Raw genomic sequence first — 16,600 nt, forward strand, 5'->3', positions numbered from 1 at the left:
ATGCTGGTATTCTTTGGAAAATGTATGTAGACTCTTGAAAATATATAAACAGTCTAGATACACTATCCTATGTAGTGCTTTGATAAAAGAATAGACCAAACTACCACTGCTATGACAGAAGGAAAAGTCTGTGCGAGTAATATATTCATGAAAGCACTGTGAATAAAACTGTAAGACGAACAGCTGCACCTGTGAATGAACAGAAGGAACAGCTAAACTAACCTTGAAATGAAATGTACACATATCGTCGTGTTCTTAGTGATGCAGAACTGCTAATACATGACTTATTGTTACTAATGTTTAAAAATAATTTAAAAGGAAGTTTAGAAGAATCAGCTTTTTTGGGCCATGGAATCTAACAGTAGTAAAAAACTGACCAAAAACAGTCAAATGTACATATTGTTGCACATTGAGAGTTTCCGTCTTACCAACGGCTCAAGGGCACAGCCTATCTGTGAAACAGCAGATTGCATCACAGAGCATTGATTGCTGGATGTGCTCGGTTTAGATTGCACAGCTGTAATACACTAATTGTTGTGCCCCATGAGGTCAGCTGCATTAACATGATTTATAGGAGGGGGGTGGGGGGCTTGGTGTAAACTTTGGACACTTACAGTTATAATCAGGAGTACAATAAAAAATAAGATCAATTTCACTAACCAAATAACCAGTCAAGCAAATCCCAAATGGCAACATTGGGATTGATGGCAGTAGATACTAAATATCAGATAGATACAATGTCTGTGAGCAGATACTTGTTAAATGTTTCAGCCATGTTTTTTATTTATTTTTTTGTTCCAGCTGATGGACCAATTGGCCATCCGGTAAACAGATTCCCATCATGCTGAGTGACAGATGGACAGAACAGACAACAGAGGGGCAAGCTTTTACCTGACAGGCCTCAAATGGGAGAGAGTATAAGCAGGTAAACTTGATGGACAAAAACAGGCTATGCACTACTTAGCATTTTGGCATATCATCCAGCAACACTGCCATTGGGTCTTGCTCAATGTGCATTCATCAGACTGGCGCATCCACATACATGTGATTAGCGTACCCAACCTCCAGCAGTCTGTCTGACAGCATGGCCAGATGATTTAAGGGAAAAGACAGGGGTGGCATGCCAAACCCCAGTCGTGACCTGTCATCCTTTTGGTGTGCAACTAAAAACGGATCTCAGCTGCGTTAATGTGCATGTCTCTCATTATTAAATGATGCGTTTTAACCACTATCAATCTACTACCAACGTCGTGTTGTTTTCATCACACAATTTACATGTATGATGTGAATCCCAAAGTGACATCAGCATATATTTCTCCATTCCTTCAGTTCATTTTGAATGGCACTGTCTCAGATCTGCCAGCTCTTCAATGCAGCAGTGATGAAGTGCCCATGGGGTTCCACTTCTGCCTCTTGTCTCCCATTTCCTTCTAAAACTCTTTATTAAACAGAATCCAGGCAAATTGTTTTTATTTTCTCAATGTGTGTCACCCAAAGGTCATTGCAGCTGTTTTGTTCGGGAGAAAGCATCCCGGAAACAGAAAATAACAATTCCCCCTGATTGCTGGTTCTTTTTACAGATAGGTTCTGTTATGCTTATGCCGTTTTTCTAAAGCAGTACTAGCCACCTGACAAACAGATTCCCCCCACCTGAAGGCATTTTAAGACCAACACATTGTTAAACATAAAACCAAACCTCCTACAATGAGCTTTAATTAGAGATGAATTCCCTCATAATATTTACTTATGCTCCACACCTGTTCAGTTATTAATCCCTTGTTTAGTTTAGGCTAATAAAATCTCACCCAAGCCAGCCAGAACTAATTAAACTTGTGGTACCGTACCATGTTTTCTTCTGCACTAAAGCAGTGTAGTTATATTCTACTTCCTAAATTTTGTATATGATTTATAATTAACACATCTAAAAAACGAAAACAAACAGCCAGCAACAGTAAAAATAAATAATAATAATAATAATAATAATAATAATAATAATAATAATAATAATAATAATTATAAATCATAATTGTATTACTTTCTGATTTTTGTTGGTCACACTTGCAAAGCATGTTTTATTTAAAGAATGGTGGATGAATTGTATGCCATTTATTGTGTAAGCAGCCAGGTCTGGAATAAATGTAATAATCTCAGTTAGGTGTGCTTCAGTCCTAACTGGATTTTTTTCTTGAACTTTCATCAAGGACACTGACATATAAATAATGATTTATTTTGCTTTACTTGTGTTTCTATGGTTCTTTGTGTTACTGAAACACATTTAAAAAATGTATTAACATTCTTACAAGCTCATAAAAAACTTTTAGAATTATTGAGTGCACATTTCCATTAATATCTTCAACAGCAAAATTCTTTTTTTCAATGTCACATGTGTTGTAACTATCAATTCAAAGTAATTTCTAATTGCGTCTCAATATGCCATGGGTATATATTTTGTTTCATAATGACACACAGTATAACTTAATACAGTATTACACTACTTCAGACAGGTCAGTGGAAATTCGGTGTCGACACACAGCAAAAAGGTACATATATTCTCCACTTGCTACTTAAGAGAATGAACAAGAACACAATTCTTTACAGTTTTACTTTAAGTTTAAAAGCATTTCACAGCTAAGCCAACATTTACGTCAGCTGTCATCAATTCCACGTAACTTGAGTTCATTTTAAAATGCTAAATACAGGCTCTGCAAATGCTATTGATTTTATTCAGTTTTTCTGTGGTAAAAGTGTCCATATGCAGGCTTCAGCCATTGTATGGGCTGCGTTCTTTGTCTGTGTGGAATAACCCAGGGATTGCACCTTAGCTACACCAGTTCAAGCGGAAAAATACTTTGTCTGTCACAATATATTCTGTTTCCAGCGACCTCTAAATCCGGACCAATTGAGTCCTACGATGTGAAAGAAGATAATGCTGACTTATTGCAATGTGTGGCTTTCTTATTTTATTTTTTTCCCGAACTGATTAAAATGAAGCCGTAAACATGTGACGGCAGAATTAGCACATTTAGCGAGGCTCATTTCCCACATCCCACTTTGCGCTAGTGCGGCTGATCCCTGCAGCCGTAGCGGGTGCAATTTTAATGACTTTCTCCGTTTTTGAAGTCCAGATGAAAAAGCACAGTAGCCGTTTGTGGTGGTGCTAGATATGGAGGCTGGATTGCTGTGATTGGGAATGGCGCCGACACAGGCTCTGTCTCTTCGATAGGATCGGTGTCATTTTCCCCTCCACGATAAGACGCCTCGCTGACAAGGACCGATTAGGGAGAAAAACTATTATTACATTTTTCTTTCATCCATCAGGACTGAGCGATAAACAGTTCACCCTTGGGGGAGAGGAGATATATACGACCAGTAATTGTCCTTGTGTTTAGTTATAGAAGTACAAACTCATCCTAAATCTGTATAGTAAATAAAGCTATGTCCTAATAACTTTGTGTTTAAACATATGTGACTGGCATAATAATACTAATACTAATACTACTACTACTAATAATAATAATTTTATTAAGCTAAATGCTCTCTTGAACTACACGTTCTAAAACATGTTGTTATTGAAAGAATATATTCTATTTTTTCTGCTTTTATTTTGGATCTAATACTAATAGAAAATAATAAACACATTAGATTTATTTACTGGTTAAAAAAATCTAAAAAAAGCACAACCTCAAGTAAAATATTGAACTTACAAATACAAATTACTTAGTACCACTGTTATAAATTATTATTATTTTTAAACCATAACACTATGTAACACAATTTATGTTCCTGGGTAGTAAGTGTTATTGCTTATGCCTCAAAAGTATAGAAAATGGCTATTATTCCCCACAAACTTTGCTTTTGTGACCAGGACAGGTAAATTTCAAAATATCACTATTTCCAATGAGAAAACGGGCACTTTTGTGTCTTTTCGTTCACATAAAGTCAGAAAAAAACAACAAATGAATCCAAGTTAACATGTATTTATACTAAAGTAATACAAAATTGACTATAAAAGATTTAGAAGTGAGTAGTTTTTCGAGATTTACAATTATACTGTAACAGCGTGTGTGTGTGTGCGTGTGTATATATATATATAAACTGAAAATGAATATTTAATTCAGTACAGTGCTTGGCACTACAGTAATATAAAATATGCAATTATGAAATATTTTTGAATTCCATTTGAAACAGGAAATGTTATTTAAATTCACAGAATTAGAAAAAGAAAGAAAAAACTACAATATACCTTCAAGGAATCTGCTTTTGGTTACTGATTTTACTGAACGGATAAAATAGATGTACTGAAATATTTTAAATTAGTCATACATTTGCACAACATTGATAATGTAAAATTAAAACAACTATAACTTCTCAAAAGCATCAGATTAAAAAAATTAATAAATACAAACACATTACCTAGAAGTGGTGTAATTATGTACAAACATTCTTGTTTTTGTGAAATTAAGAGAGAAAATATAACTGAATGTTTACTACATAACAGGGTTAATTTTCATTTAAATAACTTTAATTTGCACTGCAAACAATGAAAAACGACATTCCTAAAATAAGTTAAATTAGATTTAGAATAAAACAAGTTTGTTAATGAATTAATTTTTTTAAACGCTTTTTCTGCACCTTGTGAAATCCAGAAGGCAGATGACAGCGTATGCATGAACACAGTGAAGAACAGAAGAAATGTCATTCTGCTGGTCTGACCGCTGGACACTGTCTGTCAATTACATTAACATTTAATGGATCATGTTGAAATTTTTATCCAGGGCTTTTCCTATCTAGGAATACATAAATTATTTGCTGCGCAATCCTTTAAAATTAATATTAATATTTTTGTAAAAAGCAAAGATTAAAGACAAGGGTATGTCTAACATAAACAGAGGCTTATAGTTTTATTATTAAAAAAAATGAAATGAGAAAAATAAAAGACTGTGCTGTAATAGAATAATGGATATTAATAATTGATACCACACTAAATGTTACTACAGAATAAATGGCATGACTTTAGTTAACTCAATATCAAAGTTACATGATGCTTGTTTGGCTTTTTTCTCTTTATTGAAAGGGCTTCAGGCCATCAGTAACAATCTGTGCCATCCTATTTTCACAAATGATCACTTACGATGATTTGTAGGGAGGATGTATATTATTAATCACTTCAGAAAGCGATCCTCTTGTTTACTTATGATACAGAATGTCGATGGTTCTCTCCACTATCTCGAGTACCGAGGGTTAATCTACATGCACAGAGCAAACAAGATAGAAAGAAATGGAAAGCACAACTGCCTTTCATTAGCAGGGGACCGGCACTAAACCCAGAATAATAAAACAACGCACTATTATACCACCAAGTGAGCATACAAATCTAAACTGGCAGCCAAGTTAATGTGGGCATTTGTTATATATGTATATAATTTTTGTATTTTAGAAACATTGTGGCACGTTATGTACTGGGTTTGTCACAATTGTATCACAACCTACATCAACCTTTATTTATTTTTTTTTTTTACAGTTGTCTACAAGTACGTACAGCACGACACTGCTTTCAAATACTCAGAATACAGTCCATCAAGCCCACATTTTGGCAACTTATTTTTATTGATCAGTACTTGGGGTGGGTAGAGAATGGGATAAGGATCAGAGCGTACCAGTTACAGGCACACCTGAGCACCGACTGACTGACACAGCAAGGCTCAAAGCCATGGTAGGCTTCAAAAGGAACTTTTTATGTTTTTATTTTTTAATTCTAACACACTTTGCTTTCCAGTAAAGCTGTATCAACGATGTTCCCCTCTCTTAATACCAGTGCAAAAATCAAAACGCTCTGAACAAACTGATGTACTCATTAATATAGTCGTCACATCATCATAGGGCCCTTGCGTTCTGCTTGGTGACAACTGCAGGGCTGCCTAGCGCACATCTATAGCTTTGTTGATTGCTTCAATGATTTATCACAAATAAAGAGGGGGCTCTCAATTGAGCTACTGGCACCTCTGATTGACAAGGCTTAATCAGCTTATCTCTGCACTAATAAAGTTGATGGCCTGTTGAGCTGTTCTGTACCTGGCACTGAGTGAACTTTCAGGAGCCAATGCCTCCAGGGCCAAGCGAAGGCTCTCACTGCTTATCTAAACTGCTTGAAATCAATTCCTAATGAGGTATTTCATTTTCAGATCAATTTAGATTGAAGTCTATGCATGAGCCGGGCTGCCCTACTGGTTTACTCCCAATCATATTGCTGAATGTTCACAAAAGGGCACTATGGATATCAGGAGTCGATTTACTGCTCACAACATTTTGATAACCAAGACTGCAATGAATAACTCAACAACGGTAGAAAACAGTTGAACCAATGTACACTTTTACAACAATATTGCACAAAAAAAAAAAAAAAAAAAAAAAATGGACATTTATTTTAATAAACTATTTTATTTAAAGGCTATAAAAAAAATTTAAAAAGAACATTTTTAATTTAAAAATAGTGTTTGGTAAACTAAACTTTTGGATAATGTTTCTTCAGTGAACTGCCAAAGAAAACTCATTTAACCATATTTTGTTGTTAAAACACATTAAGAATTGCTTAAAACATTGTAAAAAGGCAAAATGACAAAAATGAACAGTGATTATATAACCCATGAGTACGTTACATAGCCAGGCAGATGAATGGTTTACTTCTGTCCAAGCAAGTTCAAATAATTGTTCTCCTTCAAACTTTTAGCTGAAGTTTTAATTTTATTAAGCACGATTCATGTATTCTGTATAATCACTTCCCATCGTATTTCAGGGTGCACTGCTAATAGAGTTACATATTTTATTGATCAGGATACAATATTCCAGAAGCTTGTGGTAGGCTAGCTTTCTCAATAATACAAAATACTACTTCTAAATGGTAATTGCAATATACTTAATATTTTTTGAAGGTTCATTTGTAATGGCAGAATTGTGGATACTTTCACTTCCAGGAATGCTACTGTGCCATCAGAGGAAATACTGGCAATTATTTGTAATAGGTGACATAGTAGACCCAATTGAATATTTAACTGGTGAACACACAATAATCTGGGAATATATGGCCATCATACCATTTGCACACCTATAGCACACTGGTAGCAAATTAAACTCCCTCCAGTCTTCTGCAAGCCAAGATAAGATAATAAATGTGTTAAGGCCAAAGATGTAACAATGCAAAGACACAGTACTCTTGAATAACCCCCAACTTCGTATTTCCGTCAAGAGTTTCTGAGCATTGCTTGACATCAGCCCACAGGAAGGCCTCCAACAAGCAAAGCTTTCAATTCCAGCACGGGAATTTGTGTCTTTCCTGCCACGGTTTCAAACAAAAGGCCTAATGTTTGTGTTCACCCCTCTCTCTTAGCAGCCTGGCAGCTTATGTTCAGGTGTGTTTATGGTGTTTATGTAAGAAAACACAGGCCGTACAGTCAAGCAACGACAGCTGAGGACAAAGAGGGATTCTGGGTTCAAACTGGCTGGAAAGCGCAGAAGCTGAGATGTTCAGTTTGGCCACTATAAAAGCTTCAATACCATTTTCATTGCACCATTTGTCATTGTGCAATTACATTTTTTGATTTTTTTTTTTTTTCAATTTGAAAAGTCTGGGCATTCCAAACAATTGACCAGCCTTCTCTTCCATCTTGGTCTGAACCTATTAGGTACAGTTTGTCCCCCACAGAGTGCACTGTGGGACCACCTGCAAGCCAACATGGAGGAGAAGACTTCTCACCCTTACCTCTACTGATGTTTAGGTTCAGCAAATATATTGGATATGGGAAGTTCAACTGAACGAGAGGAGACTCAACTACCACAGCACTAACAAGACAGATATTCAGTGTTCATGAAAAGTACATGTTTATCAGTTATAAAGGCAAAATATCAGTTCTTTCACAACACATGTACATAATCTTTAACACATGTTTTACATCAGGTCTACATTAAGGTATGTTTCTATGGTGGAAACCATCTCTGGGGTCTGACTAAAACAAAAAAAAGAAAGAGACCGACAAGCTTATTCTAACTAGCGTACAAGCAAGGAAAAGTTGTCACAACAATGATCTTTCACATTATCTCTCCAAGGAATACACTAAGCATCAACAATGTGGTGACAGTGTAGGAATAAATATCATCTTCTAATCATTACAGTCTTCTTTTTAAACTGTTTAGAAGGTGAACATATTCATTTTTTGCCTAAAATGTTGCATTGGTTTTAACACAGGGGAAGCTTTAATGCTGGTTAAAAACAACATGCAAGTTACTGCTATTGGAACGTCAACCAAGCATATGGATAAAGCTTTTTTTCAGCAGATTCTTGTCTTTTAAGAAGAAGAAAAACAAGCTTGCATTAGTGTGTGTGTGTGTGTGTGTGTGTGTGTGATATGTAAAACCACATCTCAAGCAACTGTCTGTGGTGCTCCTTTGATGTACCCCTGAAATGTCATCTGTCGTCAACACTGCTGTGCATAAGCAAGACAATTTGCTGGCACTCAGAATGCTCACCAGTTTCCACAGCTATCTGGAATGCTTACCAGTTTCCACAGCTATCTGGTAGCCAGCTTCTAGTCTTCGGGATGACCTTTCCAGCTTTTCAGCGTTATCCAACAGATGTGCTCTCTGAAACAGAAAACAAAGATTGCAACACATGAAAAACACTCAATAATACAGATCTATATTAGAATAGCTTCATCTAAATAACTGACCCTAAACTCACCGTGAGTAATACAATCTTAGGAGTGTTCGTTGTCTGATTACCACACAAAAAGGGGTGTATATCAATTTTATGTTGTTTTTTTTCTGTAGTCATTCTGTACCAGTAACAATGATACATTGCTTATTTACTGTTATTCATATTCCAAAACAGTTTTCTTGGGAGTGCACATTCAGGACCTTGGTGTTTTAGGCAACATTTCTTTTTAAAGGTTGATTCATGCATGAATGCACCAGCAAACTAGTTCTATTACACTGGAATCTGTCTCTGCACTTTGTATGCTAACATGATCACAACTCCTAGACTAACACAATTTGCTGATTCACTGGGATACAAATGCATGCCTAATAAACCTGTTTTGTGTTTAATGCAAACATCATGTATGCAATTGTTTTATCTTGGTTTTTGCTCAGACTATTTTATCAAACACAAATGCCAGAGAAATGTAGATAATCTTTTTAGTTCTGGTGTTACACTATGTAACCTAGAATATAATATAAACAATGGGGGAGGACCACACTTATGCAAAATAGAATATGTTAAAGAATTGAATACAGGCAGCATTGAGGTTGTTTGGGCCACTGTCTATCAATTATGTAGTAAACTGTGGTAAATTACATTTCCCAAATGGATACTATATTAACAGTTAAATGATGACACATTTGTAAATTTACATGCAGTTTTTTAAAGATTTACAGTGAATACTGTGTACAATGTATTTATTTAAAAACAATTTGTCTTAAAAAAAGGTGCTTGTCATGATGCAGAAAACAAATACATTAATGTAAGCAACTGATATTTAGCATGAAGGTAAATATTCCAAAATGTTCTCAATGTACAGCAACATATTTAGACATTCATTTTAAAATCAAATAAGTAGCCAAGGTTTCAAAGCAGTCAATGCAGAAGCAGCATTCAACTAGATGTGGCTACATTAAAAAAAAAAGAAAAAAGTCTACACCCAGAAGGGAACTGTGGCCCAAAAGCCGCTACTTAAACATTTGACCCAAGTGTCTGGACAAAGCCAACATGAGAAGAGAATGATACATCACAGGAGTGCTGCTGCCATTTAAGATTGATTTGAAAGTGTATAAGTGAGAAAGCAAGTATTGAGATTGCAATAAAACACACATGTTTTCATTCATACTGTTGTAATTGCTAAGTTCACAAAATATGCTCTTTTACTTGTTAGTTTATTCTGTATTTTTTGTGTATTAATTTATAGTGTATCAATTTTGTTTTTTTTCTTTATTTATCTGATTTTCTAAAATGTATTTATTTTTATTCTTTGGATAGCTATCCTGAGCTAAGACATGTCCTCTTTCTTTTTTTTGTTTTGTTTTTTTAATAGTAACTTTTCTTGTGAGGATTTATTCCCATTTTCTTTCACATTAAAAAGGAAAATAACCATATCCTTAGTTCGAGTCAAGCTGTCAAAAGATGTACAAACTAATCACTCCAAGGAAAAAGAACAAGACGACACTTCACTTTTCAAAACCAGTTTCAAAGTTTGGCAATCAGAAAGGAAAAAACCTTCTCTGAACTTTTTTTTTTTTTTCACCGTTGACAGATGCCATTTAAAATTGCAGAAATACTTTTTAATAGTTTAAAAAAGGGGGGTGCGTACACATAGGGAAAACGAGCTGTCTCTCTCTAATGAGCCCCTATGGATCTGGGAAGATGCAGGCTGTATTGACATGCACGCTTAAGCTAATACACCTACACCATGATGCCTGTGTGCCTTGGAGCACTGGCAGCCAGGGATACTGACAGAGTATCTCGCTCCCATCTTCAAAGAATTCAAGTGATTAGTATGTTATCATTACCATTCGAAACGTGATTTCCCTATTCCCTCTCGGCAAAGGTGACACATCACGGAGAGGCGGCCAGCCGACTGCAGTAGCGAAAGCCACTTCAAAGCTTTCCTTGAATTTCTGCCTTTCTCTTTCTTTTTTTTTTTTGGGGGGGGGGGGGGGGGGGGAATCATTAGAACAATGCACTCAGATGGGCATCGACAGAACCTGATGTAAAGGTCAAGGAAGCAATACGGATTCCATAATAATGAATAATGATACAGATGCAGGATGGCCTGAATTAGCCTGAAGTAAATTAACATGGGTAAAAAATAAAAAAAAGCATAATGTTGCTAAATATACAACAGCTGCCTCTTGGTTTATTTAAGATGTGATTTTGCAAACTAAAGCAGAAAAGCAAAAAATTATATATATATTTTTTTAAATGACTTCAGGCAAAGGATTGATTTTGTAGAATCACAAAGCCCCAGGGATAAGTGTTAAAATTCACCTGTCCTAAATGACAAATACAAACCAAGCAACCACCTCCTTCACAATCACCACTACCTCGACCAAGACTGCTCTTCTAATCAGGAAACTTTCTTTGTATGGGCCTTTTGACAAAATGAAACAGGACTTTTACAAAGAGCAAGAAACTTTCTAAATGATCCACGTCAGGCTTCACTGTAAAGGAGGCAAGATTAATTTGGACTTGCCACTGAAGTCCAATAGAAAATGATCCTTTTAACATCTGCCTTTCAGATATCGGTGAGACTGTTTTGAGCAACACCTTTGTTTTGAAAACTTTTTTTTTCTTTAGTCCAGCAGTAGGCATTAAGAGTGAGCCAGAGAACAATGCAGATGTGTGTGTGTGTGTGTGTGTGTGTGTGTGTGTGTGTGTGTGTGTGTGTGTGTATATATAGTTTTTTAGTTTTTTATATCAAGCAGTGGTTAATATAACAATTTTTTAAAGTACAGAAGATTCCTTATTATTTCAATGAGCGAGAGCGTCAAACTGAATAATGATGACAGTTATGATTCATCCCAACTGTGATCTTCTCAGGGTTTGTTTGGAACTTGTAAGATGAGGAATTACAAGTGTCAAACAGCTGAGGATACTGGTGCTAAATATTTAAACATGTTTTTCTGTAGAAAAAATACATATATAGTTTTTCAAAAAAAGTGTACAGAAGCTCAAAAGCTTTGATGGAAATACCTCCAGAGGAAGTGCTGTTTTAAATCTAAACAAAATAATTAAGTAACCCTTTACTTTAAAAAAGAAATACTGTACAATCAATTTCAATAAATTGATAAACAATATGAATTAAAGGCAATGGAACTGCTAGGCAGTAAAGGAGTTCTTACTAAGGTTTCTAAACAAAGACCCTTTCTTTTAGGTCCTTGCGTAAATTTGAAACTTCAATTTGGAATGTGCTGATTTTTCAAAGACAACGCTGTAGCAGCAAGAGTGCTGCCACGTCCTGTTATCAAACCACTCGCTGTGCTGACACTCAGTCCCACCAGTTCTCTAGCTGCAATTAGACTCTACAGCACAGGACGTGACATAGTCCAGGAAGAAACACTGTGAATATCTATAGGACAGCGTTGTATTAGATATATCTTAAATGCAAATACCGGTATAAAAAAACAAGCAAAGAAGGACAACCTTCAACAAAAAAAGTGGGACCAGTGATAATGTTGCAGTACTAATAAGAGGCAGACATTTGATTTTGAAATCTTTGCACCCAGTACTGTACGTTACAGCAGTATATTCAGCTTGCTGTTCTAATAAACTAAAGGGTCCAAAAATTATCAATGGTACAATTATTCTGCTGGAATAATAATGACAAGAACAACAATAACAACATCGACAACAACAAATAATAATAATAATAATAATAAATAATAATAATAATAATAATAATAATAAAGAGGAATTTTGTTTTTTGTCACTATCATACAAAAATATTTACTATCAACTAAAGCATAACACAAAATAAAAGGACATTTGTTTGTATAAAAAAAATACATGCATTTTTTTCCTACAAGACAGCTATATTCTGAATATGTGTTAATCACACAGGTTATAATTTATCAATAATGAATCATTAATAATAATAACAATATGAATTAATTATTTTAATAAGAAGCTCTTTTGGCTTGCTGTTTATTTATTTATTTTGTAAAGCACTCTGGGGCGCTTGCACATGCAGGATGCTATATAAATGAAATTGGTATGGTATTGGTATGGTATGTTGAAAGAAGACAATTTTATTCTTGCAAAAAACCCCCAAAAAACTCTACAGTACTATGCCTATTGCATTTTAATTACAGAAATGCAATTAATTACTGTGAAAAGTATATTGTTTCAGTTTGAGGGGTTTTTGTGTGTGTGTGTGAACGTATGTTTAAATCTGTACAGTGTGTCACTTTAAAAACTAACATTGTATAGACTTTGCTGCTTTCAGGAAATCGTACAATTTATAAGGGGTTTATAATTTATAAACCAGTGGAAATTTTAACTATTTTTGCTGATGATAATACTAATTCAAAGCACACTATTTTTATTTAAGCTTCAAAGAATGACCAAGAAGATGCAATGTAGTGTGTGTGTATGTGTGTGTATATACACACACACACACACACACACATATATATACATATATATATATATATATATATATATATATATATATATATATATATATATATATATATATATATATATATATATATATAATCAAAATCTTAAATAATTTACATTGTATATGGCCCTGTTTGAGGATTGTATGGTGAAGGTGTAGCTCATACCATTTAAGAAAAGTTTTCTTTGTATTTATGTTAAAATAGTAGGAGCAAGGAGTCTGGTGATGTTTCCAACTAAAAGAAAATTCAAATGTAGGTTTTGAAGGAATGACAGACTAAAATAGCTAGCAAGGAAGTACTTACCTCTTCACGTAACTTTATCAACTGCAACAAGAAAGCACAGAGAAAGATAAAAAGGAAAGACATGGCAGGAAAGAGATCAGTCAAGCGGCAGGGTACAGAATTAACCTTGACGATTTATCTGTTTGCATGTTTAGCATTTAGAAATCACAGACAAACACATTAAACGAAGCTAAACACAGATTCATGCAGAGTTTTTGAACAAACAAAGATCACTTCTCGCGCTGTCACTTTAAACAAAGAAAGTGGAATGGAATTCTCTCTTTTTTTTTTTTTTAGTACATCTAAAGTACCATCATCAAGGAAAATAAATCAGAGTCACATCACAGCACTCAATATGGCAAAGGAGAAAACAAGAATCATCCTGCTCAGTTTTAAAATACTGAACTGGTACAAAATGGGTATGGGGTCGAAGTCAATCACTATAGATGTATTTGTGTAATGTGTACATGCATGCTTGTTTATACTGTTAAGTGCATTTCAGTGACCATTCACCTATGTATTTATATATTCATTTATCCAGGATACAAAACGAGACCAGAGTATTCCTATTTCAGCGAGAGCATTGTTCATACAATACTGTACAGAAAGTGAAGAGAAGTTGGCTAACCTAAATAGATTTTTATGCACTGCAGATCCCAAAGACTACGGGTTATTTATGGCAATAATAGTATTAAAAAATAAAAAAGTATGCCAATAAATAAAATACAGTACTTTTTAATTCTGCTAATATGCAATTAATCCATTTAATAATTTAAATGCAATATTCAACTATCCTGTTTTTGCATTACAAAAGACCTATATTGCTTAGCCAGCTATGCACCACCACGTTTGTGTCAATCATTTAGAATTCCAAAATGTTAATTCATGAGATTAAACAATGCGCTTTGTTTACTGACACAAACTTGGCTTTATTGTTCACATTTCACTGTTTGTACATTATAAGAAAACATTATATCAGTATGCACTAAATGTGTGATCATGTCAACACATACGTGTTTAATAATGCTACATCTACAAGTCTTTTAAGCAATGTGCTTTATTGGCAAACTAAAAAAATGTAAACTACCCTTTTCATTTATTTCAAGACAAGTACATTTTGCAGGAGAGAAGCACACGTTTCTTAATTTGTCAGTCGTTGCAGGTATTTTTTGTATCTGCATTTCCTGAAAGATTAAAGGTTACCAGATCGAAGGGGAGGCTCAGGGCCATTGTAAGCTCCTCTTCTCATCTTACTTTCTACTGTTTGGTCATTTTGGATTTTCAATTTTTATAATTTGCTAATGTATCAGAAACAGACTTGATCATAAATTATGAATTCAATCCAGACAAAGGTACATGAACTGATGTTCAATTATTGCTGCACTTCAGATTTTGTGCAGAGTGGTCCTTAATTTAAGAATAACTAGGCAAGAACAGTAATTTGAAAGCACTATAATAAGGAGATTATAAACCACACTGATAATTATATTAATAAACCACATACAAAAAAACATATTCCAAATTATAAAGTGAATATTCATTTATGTATTCAACCACCAGAAAAACCCAAGAACCTTAACGTAGGTTGAAAAGAAAAAAATACATATTTGATGCCATTTGCTATTAGAGTCTACTTTTGTCATTTCTAATACAAACACAGACTGTAACAACACAGATATAATATTGCGTTTTATTAAAAAAAACACAAAAAAACCAGGAGGAATTTGTTTATGTCATACTTAAATACAAATCAGTAAGATAGCTCAACAGAAAACATCTGTTTATTTTATTATTTTCTTAAGAAAATATCTAAATTCATGGAATTTGTCTGTCAGATGTTAATATTATGCCAAGGGTCTTATTGTTTTTACCTTTTACCTATATTGCCAGACTGGCGACTGTCAAAATATAAATATTCTTTTTAAACGCAAATAAATAAATCAAACAAATACAATTAATGTCAAATTCTTATAAAAAATGAAGTATCAGAATGAATTTAAAATAGTGCAATAGGTTACCCAATTGTCTAATTTAGGAATTCTATAAAACATAACCCAGTTAAGTCTCTTCGGTCGGAAATAGTAAGTGGAGCGCTCTGGACTAGAAAGCCCGCGGCTAACCCCATAGTTGAGAAAATCTTACTATAGAACAGAATATAATTAACGCCTTTCTTCCGTAAAATAAGAAACACTGCTTGTGGGATTTCTTTTTTTTTAAGGTCATCACCCTTTACAATAACTGCATTACTTAAAAGGGCCAAAGTTTAAAACTACACCACAGACCAGGCTATTTAGTGTCCCACCAGCCCGCCACAAGCAATGATCACTTGCAGTGCCGCGGCTGTTTTCAATGGGGTCCAAACAAAACCTGTTCTATCTTGTTTGTGCTGCTTGGCCGATTTCAAGTCTCCATGAAAGATTTGCAGAAGCTCTAGAGCTATGCTTTTTTAATGATTTTTCTTTATTGTGTTGTTATGCTAGGTCGCATATTTATACATACTAACAATATCCAGGTATTATTGGAACTGATATTAAATCGAACGCAATACATTATAAAATGTTATAATTACAAATTGTGTTTTCCCCTTTTTTTTCAGGCTGTATTCATATTTGCACCGTTGCAATTTTCTGTTATGATAATCAGCGGATTTTCAAACAAAGCCATTTTTTTTTCATTCAATACAGAATTTGATACAAGTGCTAATCTGCTTCCTTTGTAGCCTGTTAAATCTGCTTCATGCCGGTTCAAACCAGCAGAATCTCTTGTGGCCAAGCCTTCTGCTGTGACTGAAATCGAAACCATGCCCCAGTGTGTGTGCGAGTGCGAGTGTGTGTGTGCGAGTGCGAGTGCGAGTGTGTGTGTGTGTGTGTGTGTGTGTGAGAGAGACAGAGAGGCAGGAACACGTGATACGATAAACTACCGAATTATTAAAAAAAAGAAAAAATGCGATAACACCAATTCTGCCTCTGTCCGCATACAGATAACGAATAAATGCAGAACTCTATTAAAACAATCTTTACACATTATCGCTGGGCAGACATGCCGTTTTCAGAACTTATGAAGACTCTCTATTTATTTTGTTATGAATCCTTGGCACGTAACGAACAGACTTGTGTCTGGTAATGCTCTGCTCTGCCGAGGCTGTATGAAA

General features: G+C 34.6%; 1 protein-coding gene across 4 annotated transcripts in view; it reads right to left on the reverse strand.

The window, feature by feature from the left end:
• vti1a (vesicle transport through interaction with t-SNAREs 1A) overlaps window positions 1-16,600 on the reverse strand; it is a 109,680-nt gene that overhangs the window by 75,581 nt on the left and 17,499 nt on the right. For 2 of the 4 annotated variants that reach the window (XM_041269521.1, XM_041269523.1), the window contains exons 5-6: window positions 13,471-13,491; window positions 8,550-8,634 (exon numbers count right to left, since the gene is read on the reverse strand). In XM_041269521.1, the coding sequence (XP_041125455.1) occupies window positions 8,550-8,634; window positions 13,471-13,491 (106 nt within the window). The remainder of the gene's footprint in view (window positions 1-8,549; window positions 8,635-13,470; window positions 13,492-16,600) is intronic. The other 2 variants (XM_041269522.1, XM_041269524.1) reach the window with 1 other exon arrangement.

The sequence above is a fragment of the Polyodon spathula genome, chromosome 13 (assembly GCF_017654505.1).
Source record: "Polyodon spathula isolate WHYD16114869_AA chromosome 13, ASM1765450v1, whole genome shotgun sequence".
NCBI lineage: Eukaryota > Metazoa > Chordata > Actinopteri > Acipenseriformes > Polyodontidae > Polyodon > Polyodon spathula.